At 43.1% G+C, this 11,195-nt stretch overlaps 1 protein-coding gene across 1 annotated transcript in view; it reads left to right on the forward strand.

The window, feature by feature from the left end:
• Positions 1 to 10,608, forward strand: part of brinp2 (bone morphogenetic protein/retinoic acid inducible neural-specific 2) — a gene marked incomplete at its 5' end in the record, with an annotated part of 118,758 nt that extends 108,150 nt beyond the window's left edge. The window contains 3 exons of the mRNA XM_079285408.1: positions 2,967 to 3,189; positions 8,185 to 8,491; positions 9,759 to 10,608. Coding sequence (XP_079141534.1) covers positions 2,967 to 3,189; positions 8,185 to 8,491; positions 9,759 to 10,580 — 1,352 coding nt within the window. The 3' untranslated portion in view covers positions 10,581 to 10,608. The remainder of the gene's footprint in view (positions 1 to 2,966; positions 3,190 to 8,184; positions 8,492 to 9,758) is intronic.
• Between the last annotated feature and the right edge of the window lie 587 nt (positions 10,609 to 11,195).

An 11,195-nucleotide genomic window follows, 5' to 3' on the forward strand; every position in this document is an offset into this window, starting at 1 on the left:
CTGATGGATTTGCAGTGAGCCAAATTGTCCATAAATTTGGGACACAGAGGCATAAATGTCAGGAAAGGGAGAAAAACAGACAGACAAATTCCTCCAGCGTGATGGCAGCGCTAATGATTACTTCAGAGAGAGAGAGAGAGAGACAAAGCGTTAAAAAGGACAAGGAATATGGGGGGAGGTGGTTGGTGGATGTGTATGAATGTGGATGTGCCACTCTGTGTTAATCACTGATGGAGGGGAGAAAGGGAGACAGATGAAGACGAAGGCATTGATCTCACCGGCTAATGGTCACATTGACTCAATGCATGTCTCTGTGCTGAGGAAAAACAACAACTTTTAAACAGAGAACACATGGGGTATTGCAATGAGATAACTCCATTACCCATAAGAGGGTTTGAGATGAGGTTACCTGGCATCTCGGCAGCCATATTAAAACAAAGTAGCTGTGGATAACAGGTTGTATTTCCATATTTACAGGAGGGAACAATAATGCCGACATTCTTTATGGTTTCAGCAACCCTCACAGCTGCAGCAATTAATTCCATCGTTTGTGTTCACAAGCACATCAAGAATGCAATTGTTTGATGAAGTTACTAGAAATGATCGGCAACCTGTTCGATGTGCCAATTTATAATGTTACGATTTTGTCATAACGTGCACTGATTTATTTACGGCTGCTGCATGTCTCCCATCAAAACAGACAAATTATACAAATACACTAATATACAACTTGTAGATCAAAGTGTGCCGTATACGATATTCTTAATAACTGATACCAGCTCTCATCCTGGCAGAGTCTCACTTTCAAAAGTAAAAAAAAAAAAAAAAAGTTCATGACCTTTGCAATCCAGCAGTGTCTTTTTGGACACTTTATTAAATAAATCCATGACGATAAATCCAACTCAGAATGTTCTCTGTGGTCCTGACTTCTGTCAATCAGAGGTTTTGCTTTTGAGTGTGTGGTCGATCTGATCTTATTGCACAATCGAATAACCTGAGATTAAAAGATGGAGTGCATGGTAATAATGTGTACAATAGCAACTGCAGTCTAAATGCCTCGTGTGGTCAGAGGAATAAATGCTCCGAGATCGTGTGTTTCATTTTAGTACCTTCTAGGCTTCAATCTACATCAAAAAAACATGTTTAAGAAAAGTCCCAGGCTGAAAGGTTCGTAGATGTGATTTAAACTGAGTTATTTGCATCATACAAATTAGCATTTTGCTGTATCAATCAAAATACGAAAATATATGTTAACTTCAATGTCAGGAAGTAAAGTGTATTGTGCAATATTTTTATAGCTCCTTCCTCATTTTATATTCATGCGCTTCTGTACCTACTGATTTCAACTCAGATCTGAAGCATATTTCGTCTCTAACAGCAGCTGGAAAAGGGACACTGTTTGTTCTGGTGGATCAAAAGTACATTCAGCAACTTTCTCATGGCATGCATTTGGAGGTCTGACCTCTAAAATGGAGGCGTTTGTACACTGTGCTTGCTCTTTTGTTTGTCCTTCAAACAATGAACTCTGCACGCTCAGCTCAGTGTGGCTTTTAATGCTTTGTTAAGATCAGTAGAGGTGACATGAAACAAACAGTAAAAGCAGACCATCTGAGGAATGCAGCCAGCAAACAGAATGATAAACTCATGTTGCCCTACTAATTTAGCCTCAGGTCCGTACAGAGAGGCTTTAGAGAGAGAGATGAGGGAGTAACAAGAGATGCAGAAACGGACTCCACAGTGGAAATGATGGCGGCCCTTGCAAATGACAAGGTAGTACAAAATGCAACCCATACTTTGGTGTTTTATTCTTACCACTTTACTTAAGATTTCATTCGTTATTTTTTTTTCTTTTTATAAAAAATGTACCAAAACACTGGCAACGAGGAAGATATTGGGTAATTAGTTAAAATAACTGTTTAGTGTCTTAAAATATAACATCAGATCATATTTAACGTTTTGATAAATGTGTGTATTTGACGATTTTTGCACTGTTGTATGGACATGCTTTCACCATACTTTCATATCAAGTGAATAAATGTTTCTCAACCCCGACTTGCTATCCAGAAGAGAAACAGAGGCAGACATAGAGAGACGGACCGTGGTGTCATCTTGGATCACCGGACACGGTAATAGGCTTGAGTCTCATCAGTTGGGCTCAGCTCGGGTCGGCTGGGCTGCAGATTTACCTCCCTGTCTCCCTGCCAACAACAGCGCATGGGAATGGGATTCTCTAGCAGACCCAGAACAATCCTAGAAGGTCTCACTTAGATGGCTTTGGGAGAAAAAGAAAATAATAGGTTTCCAGTTTCCCAGAGGTTTCACACTGGTATAATATTTGCCCTCTGGTTCATAATGGAACTCCAATGATCTGAGCACTGGAACGCTCTTGGCAAACCCAGCACGAGGTACGAGCTGGGTCTTCTGTGCCGGTGTTATTCTCAGTGTGATTCACTCAAATGGTCTTTTTTGATGTCGGAGATTCAGCACACAGAGACACTGGAACGTTTGAATGTCTCTCTTCGGTTTGGCTGGGGCAGGAGATGTCCATGTGTCTGGTACTACAGAGTAAGTGCTGTTCTGACTAAGGTACCCATCAGGGACAGAACATTTTGAACATTTTCAGAACAGCATGAGGCAAGTAAAGCCTGGAACATTTTCTTCTTTTTCAAACAATAGCTCAGGGCTCTTACATTTAAGACATGGGGACTTTTCATTTGAAATAAAAGCTAAAACTCTCTTACAGTAGGTACAATAAAAGCACCTCATACACACCTATTCGGTATAAAAACGCAAAAAACAACAATTTATCAAAATTCCACTCGTTCTTGGAAAACCATGTAGATCGATGTCGTCTGGGTTTTCTCAGGAGGGGTACTGTTAACATCTAAATGACGAGAGCTCATCTTAATTTGTTCCATTTTCTCTTTCTCCACCTTCCCTTTCTGTCCCCCTTGAACTTCCTGCAGATGAATTCAAAGCCCTGCTGAAGCGCTTGCCTACCGACCGGTTCTTGAACGTGTCCACGGTCGCCAAGTTCTGGGCAGCCGACTTGTCCATCCAGAAGCGCTACGCCCAGCTGGAGTCCAGCACCGCCCTGGTCCTGGGCAAAGCCCAGAAGGTCGTCAGGAAACTGTTCACCCTGAGCAAACGCTGCCCCAAACACCCTCGCATCAGTCTGCCCAGAGAGAGGTAACCCACTGACACACCGACACGAATCAAACCCAACTACAAAGGCACTCGGAGAGCGCAGACCTCCACCAAGGCCGTTTCAATAACTGTAATGTAATGGGAGCATCTGCCCCGTGATTCAGATTCGCTCCAAAATGTAATTGAATCTTTCTCGGCCCATGCTACACACCAACTTTAATGAGAAAGGGGCCAGTACATTTTCTGTAATCTTGCTGACAAACAAACCAACGAACCCATCCCAAAACTGAAGAAGACATCATTTATTATTACTAGGAGTTTTCGTGGCTGCTTTGTGCTGATTCATCACAGCTGTAGGCTGTGAACAGCCCACCTCAAGTGGGGCACACTGGGGAAAACCGGAGCCATCTATCTGGAAAGAGCTCAGCTTTGAATTTGGCTAAAACCCCCAAAAGTGATACACATGGGGAAGGTGGGAAACATGCCAGTGGGGTACACAATTGCTCCCTTTAAGCCGATTTCCATCCAGAACATGAATTTGTAGATTGCTGGCATTTTGGCTCCAGCTTTGGGCTGTCTCTGCTGTCAACATGTTGCACAACATCCTAACCGTGTAAAGGCGTTGGGCGTTATGACAGAGTAGTAGCAACACTATCTAGATAGCTGTAGCCTGCATGTACCTGAATGAATCATCTGTATCAATGACTCATGACACTCCCAGATGGAGTGGCCCAGAAACAACTTCATGCAAAATGAATTATCATCAACATCTCACATAAGAAATTTAGTTTAGATACTGTAAATACACCAATGTACCACGGGTGTTATATTTTCCTCATGATCCGATATTGAAGCCTGGTACTTCTTGAGACTTGACAGAAGACAGGAAACAGAAGAACAGAAACTAGGGACTTCTCAAAAGTAATTTTGTAAGTAGTGTTATTCATCTGGACCTACCATTATATACAGAATGCTTTTAAAGACAGTCATGCAATATAAGACCAATTAGACTCAGATACAAATCCTCTTTCGTTATTTGATTAGTTCAGGTACCTGTTAAAATATATATACCGGTAGAGTATAAATGAGTAAACAAATTCGACATTAAATCATTCAGAAAGACAGATGAGACAATTACTAATAACTTTCAGTATTAGCCACAGTCTTTTAAGGTAAGGATCCAAATTAGGGTGCAACTACTTCAATTTGTTCAGCCATATTTCTGAAGTAGTGATTTTAACCCAAACCATGTTTCCGAACATCAAAAAAGGTTGTTTTTTTGGGGGCCTAAACCGAACCAAACCACTGCACTGTCAAACCATAAAACGAATTTGTTCATCATCAGAAATGTGTTTTGTTTAGGAAGACACAGGTAGAAGTGCATTCTGTCTTGATGCCCCTGTCAGCAGGACAACATCGCTCGAGAGAACGTACAAACGCCATCAACATCAACATTCACTTCCAATTTGGTTGTAATTCCTCGCGATACTGGTCAAGATATTTTTAATGCACAAACGTGCACGTGTTTGGAAACATACCACGCTGCCACTGCAGCTGCACTGACAAAGAGAAGAGCAAGGCTGTTGTTGAAAGCACCATCTACTAATAATTTGAAAGGCTGACTTCCTTTGCCGGAGTCAATCCTACAGCCGCGGTTGACTCATCTGAACACAAACCACCCTCGCAAGCGTCACTCAGCCGTCGTTCCGTGGCAGATTTGTTGCCACGCTGATGGGGAAATTGAAAAAGCAGGTGAGACGAGGGAGGACGGAGAGGGAGAGAATGTGGAAGAGAGATGTGACGACGGGCTGGAGACTAAGAGAGGGATGAAGGGTGTAGTTACCGGTTGGTGCAGGCCTTTGTGTGGTAAGGTACGCGTTATTGTGGCACTCTGTAATCAAGTCCTCTCCCGGACTGACAGACCGGCATTTGATTACAGCAAACTTCTATTTCCCCGACAGTCCTTTCCCTCCGCCTCACGGTCTGTCTTCAGTCACCTTTTCCTCTCTCTCTGTCTCACCTCCGTCACTCAAGAGTCGTAACACAGACCGTACAAGCAACAAGACGTTATCAGGGGCCGCCACAGCTCCACCGTTCTCTACTGCACAAACCCATTTGTTTTATCATCATTCCTTTTTTTTCTATGTACATAGGCCTGAGGGGTAGGAATTGCTGGAGCATTTGAGCAATGTTTTGTGTGATTTCCTGAACTTAGCCCGGGGATAGAATCTCTCTGCAGAGCCAATTTACACTCTGAACTTGTTGCTGCTGTTACCGTGCCAAAGTGAATGGTAATTTATGTATGTCTGCATTTTCATCTCTCGCTGCAGTCATACCAATCACTCACCCGTCTATAAACGGAAAAAGGGTGTCAAATTATCACGGATAAACAATCCAATTTTGAAGTAATATGGGCCGCAAATTACATTTTCACCTATAGAAAATGGGACGCAAACAGTGTGAGTATCAGTGTGGTCTACAGACAAACCCTCCTATACGTCTGTTATCAAAGCCTTTTCATGGACGTTGCCCCCATTAACGTTGGTGTTTAACTCAGTTTATGCCTCTAAAAAGAAGAATCTAAAAGACAGTGAGAGAGTGGAAGAAGCACATGGGATGTAAAATGGGCAAAGGGCAAAGGGCGCCACCCCCCCCCCCCCCATAATGATGAAAATAGCACTTTGCAACAAGGTAAAAAAAAAATATTGAGAACTTAACATTTTTTTTTTAAAGATTTAAAATACCAAAACAAAAACAATTCAAAGAAATAGAGGGGAATACAATACAAGTTGTTGTTGTTTACTGAATATTTCCTTTTTATCTATGGATTTGCTGTGACATGACTACACCAAAGAACAAGTTATTAGACTTGTTGTCATTAAAAACAGATTGGATTGTTTTTAAAAGGTGACTGGGTGTATTGCGTTTCAGTGTCTGTCTTTTCAAACGGAGACGCAATGACAATGCCAAATAGAGAAGAAAAAAAAAAGATGTCAAGAACATCTGTTTTTACAGCTTCCTGGAGCACAATTCATCCCTTCAAAATCGAATCATAAATTATCGAACTGAATATACAGCTATATATACTCTATAAACTTTATGGCTTTATTCAGCGATCTCTTCACGGCCAGTATGTACAGTCGGAGAGGTTAAAGCAAGCAAAAAGCTGTGCACCTTACTGTCGTCTTAAGACAGACAAACATTTTAGCCTGTCCTTTAAACACCAAATTGATGATTTCATATAACCGTTTGTGTACAGATTGAACACACAAGATAGTGTGTTCATGAGTGAGCTTTAGGGGTTGTGGTAAGCTTGTAATATAATAATAGATGGACCCAGGCTAGCCGTGTCCTCCTGTGTCTCGTCTTTGAAAAGCTGGACTAATTGCCTCCCAGCTCCAGACATAGGCTTGGTATCGATCTTTTCATTTAATTTCAGAAAGAAGGGAAACTATTACTTTAAGTTAAGCCATACAGATTGTTGTCAACTAATAGCAACACTTCATGTTTCTGGCTCTGGCACAGGGAGATGATTTCCACATCTCTCTACATTTGCAGTGCCTTCAACCCATAGAGCGCACATACGAAGAGGATGTAGTCATTGTGGACTAATATTTTGAGGCTTCGAGTTCGGCGTTTTGGCCGTTGCCATCTTGGTTTGTACAGAAATAATAAATCAAATGAGAAGTATACATTTCCTCATCGACTTCTATACAATCAGACTTCTTTTTGCAACCAGAATAGTCGCCCCCTGATGGCCAGTAGAGAGAATGCAAGTGTGAGGCACTTATGCATTGGCTTCACTTTTCAGAACCGGAGCTTGTGTGGAAGTTTGAGTCTGTTCCACAGCGAGGAGGCCATAGCACGTGTCCGGCTGCTTTGTACAGTCGACACGCTGCAACAATAAATCTACCAAAACTGGTTTATAATTAACAGGAATTTAATCCCAGTGATGCAAGTACGATTACAGTTACACAATGGAGTAAATTACTCCTAAGAAATATTACAATATTAACCCACTTTGGAAAAAACTACCTCTGGTCCCAGGACACAGCCGTCCCAGGCAACCACACGCTAAAAAGAGACAGAAAAACACTTTCTATCTCCCGCCCTCATATCCGTTCGCAACTCCTCCCCTTCCGTTTATCCCAATTCCTATTAGCTAACTTCCCTGTGCACTTCTGTAAATGCCTGTCTTCATGACTCTCTTTCCCTGAGCTCCTAACACATTCAAAGACTGTCAGTTATTGCTTAATCCCTTCTATAATACTCCTTCAGTATAAATGTTAAACTTCTGCAACTTTGCAACTTTGGCAAAAGCTCTCAAAAGTCTCAAATTCTACTTCGAGCTGCTTATCCTAAAACACTTTATGCTTATCTTAATTATGCATTTCCAAAACACTTATGATTATGACTAATTATGAATTCTTAATTATGAATTATTAAACACTTTTATTATATCTACTGAACACAGTTCTTTGCTCAAATTTCTTACAATTGCCGCCTGCTACAACCTCTAGGCGACCAGGACGCCGTAACATCCCTGTTCTTAATCCTGCCTGCTTGTAGGGCTGAAAAGAGTCTTAGTCGTATGGAAGCAATTCATGGACCTGGAACCAGGCTAGGGTGCGGTTGGAGATCGGGGAGACATTTCAGTAGCAGTGCACACAGCCAGAGTTACTCCCACACCTCTGTGACACCCACACACGAAATGTAGTTAACGGCGCGGACAAGCCACAAATATAACTTATTAATAGTCTCAGTTAAAGGATATCATATTGAACACAGACAGCTAGAGTTTAGAACCGGCACTGCAGTCCAAATTCAAAATATTGGAGGGAATATTCTTCCCCCCCTGAAAGCTTTAAAAGTTTTCTTTTAACTTTAAACATCATGTGGTCAGAATGTGAAACAGACTTGAACGATCAACTAAACAGGGCAGTGAAACACTCGTTTTCTCTGGTGTATTCTCTCCTTGAATACACTGTACTGCATACACAACACATTACTGTGTTATTTTCTCTCCCTCCTCTGCAGGCCTGTCAGGTTTTGGTTGAGCAAGGCTCAGTCTCTGCTCTACTGCAATGAGCACGGCGTGCAGGGCTCCTTCTCCGAGGAGGTGAAGAGCTGTAGCTGCCCGGCGGAGCAGCCCACCTGCCAGGGAGCCGTTCCCTGCGTCGTGGGCACCTCCTCCACCTCCTGCTCTTCCTGCGCCGCCGACAACGCGACCCGCTGCGGAGCCTGTCACCACGGCAACCTCCTCCATCTAGGCTCCTGCCGGCCGAGCATCGCTGCATCCCTGGACCACTACCTGAACTTTGACTTGGACATGCCGGATGCTGAGGTTCTCAAAGCTTCTAATATGTGTTCCTTAGGTCCTCAAACGTCTATGTTTCAAAGATACAGTACCTCTGAAGACTAAAGACCATGGCAAAGAATGCTAGATATCCTAGATATGCCTTGACACAAACATAAAACTATATAATAACAGCGGTAAGAGAGTTTCAAATATAGATCTGCAGAGTTTACACACACACACAATGTGTAAGGTGGCTTTACAAGCCATAGTCCAGTTTGGTTTGTCTGGTTGAGAGGGAAATCAATACTTTTGGTTCGTTCATTTAGTCCGGTTTGGTTTCACAGTGAAACAATTCAAATCGGAGCAAATAACCATTTTAATTTGCTTGATGGGCATGTACGATGGAGTGAATTCATCTTTCTCGTCTCGAGTGCTGTCACTTCTATGCAGTGAATGTCTTTTTTTCTCAATTTGACTTACTCATGAACCCCCTCTCCTCAAATATATCTTAAATTACTTGGTAAAAAAAGTCACTATTTTTCTGGCCCTCATTTAGCGAATTCTAAATGTTCTCTTCGGCCCAGATGGGAAGCAAACATGGGACTTCTGCAGAAGTCCAAGTCAGTCCTCTTTCTCTCATGTTAACCTGTCGTGTCCATCTAAAAAAATGCACCTGCATGCAGGTCTGTCTTTGAAATTGACTTCCTGCAATTGGATCGGATCACGTTGAATCAATCCGCTCTAGGGTTCTCTAAAAAACCTCCCTCAAGCGATCTCGGAATGGTTGATTTTGGTCTGCACCAGAGTATGAGTACTACCTTTACAACTGCCCAAAAGCATCACACCAGGCTGTGAACATTTTGGTTCACTTCCAGCAATTATGTCAGATTATGTTAGCAATGCAATCGAGCCTCACAAGTGATCGCTTGAAAGCGGTCCGAGACCACCTCTCACAAGCTGTTAGGACATTTTGTATTCTGTTGTGGATCACAACAGTTATTGCATTCACAACTGTGCTACCAACCCACACCTGAGTTCCAATAAACGCACGTTTTGGTTCAATTGCTGCGATTTTGTTCGGTTATGTTCTCAATGCAATGGAACCACACTAGGATTCCCTAAAAAAATGGTCCAAGACCACCTCTAAGTGCTCTCGGACTTGTTTTTTTGGTCCACACAAGAATACGATTACTGCATTGACAACCGCACCAGAGTTCCATTGAAAGAGACTGCATACTTAGTGATCTGTCTATTATTATCTGTCTACCTGTAAGAGTGAATGTGATCTCACATTTCTAAAATCTCTCTCCAGGTGAAGTACCTGCTTCAGCGACTGGACAGCAGAATCGAGGTGCACGCCATCTACATCAGCAATGACGTGCGCCTGGGGAGTTGGTTCAACCCCGCCTGGAGGAAGAGAATGTTACTGACCCTCAAGAGTAACAAAAATAAGTCCAACCTCATCCACATGCTGATGGGCATTTCTTTCCAGATATGCTTGACCAAGAATTCGACACTGGAGCCCGTCCCTGCGATTTACGTCAATCCTTTTGGGGGAAGTCACTCAGAGAGCTGGTTCATGCCAGTGAACCAGCCTGACTTCCCCGACTGGGAGAGAACTCGACTGGACGCCGTCGTCACGACACAGTGTTACAACTGGACACTGACCATGGGCAATGAATGGAAGTCCTTCTTTGAAACGGTGCACATCTACCTGCGAAGCCGCATACTCACAGATGATCCGACAGCGAACGAAACTCTCTTCTATGAGCCGTTGGACCTGGACGACCAGACGTCCAACCTCGGGTACATGAAGATCAACACGCTAAAGGTGTTCGGATACAGCCTGCACTTTGACCCCGAGGGCATCAAGGATCTCATCCTCCAACTGGACTACCCTTACACGCAGGGTACGCAGGACGCCGCCTTTCTGATGTTGTTGGAGATGAGGGACCGGATTAATCGGCTGTCTCCACCGGCGCCGCAGCCCCTGGACCTGTTCTCTTGCCTGTTGCGCCACCGGCTCAAGCTGTCCACCGGAGAGGTGGCACGCATCAAGGACTCTCTGCAGATCTTCAACTCCAAGCTTCCCAATGCCTCTCCTGAACCTGAGCTGGCCCAGCTTTGCAGCTAGCTAGCTTAGCATACAGGTCAGGTTCCGGAAGTGATGCTAGAAAGTGGAGTTGCTGCTGGACTGAACAAGGGAGGTTCAACAGAATTATCCACTTGGACCCAAAGCCTCTGGATTAATAGAACATCCAACTCTGAAGGCTGATTGCTGAGTTACACTTGGCAGGATTTCTGTTGTCATATTTCTGTCAGAAATTGCTACCAGAGCCCTTTGATGAACAGTGGAGTGATGTTGTGGAGTTTTGAGAGAACAGCTGATACTTGGACTCTTTCAGAAGCTCTACTGTAGGAGCCCGGAGGCTTACTTTTGCTATTACTGCCCTGCTTTTGGCAAACTGTACGACTGGATTAAGGACTCCCACACAGACAGTTTTTTTTTTATTATTTAGAACCTCAGAGAGCCGACGTCATTAAGTATACCTAAGACATCTGCCTTGCAAAGATAAAGGTGGTTTTGATATGTAAAGAGAAACTCTTAAGGGGTCTTCACACATGAGTAAGTGGAAGAGAAGATTTCCCCTTTTCTATCCCTATTTTCTTTGGCTACAGAACAATCTCGTGGGAAGGGGAAAAACGAGATAATATTATAAATGTGGTGAATGACTTATGTTATGCTTAA

This window comes from Melanostigma gelatinosum (assembly GCF_949748355.1).
Source record: "Melanostigma gelatinosum genome assembly, chromosome: 15".
In the NCBI taxonomy this organism is placed as follows: Eukaryota; Metazoa; Chordata; class Actinopteri; order Perciformes; family Zoarcidae; genus Melanostigma; species Melanostigma gelatinosum.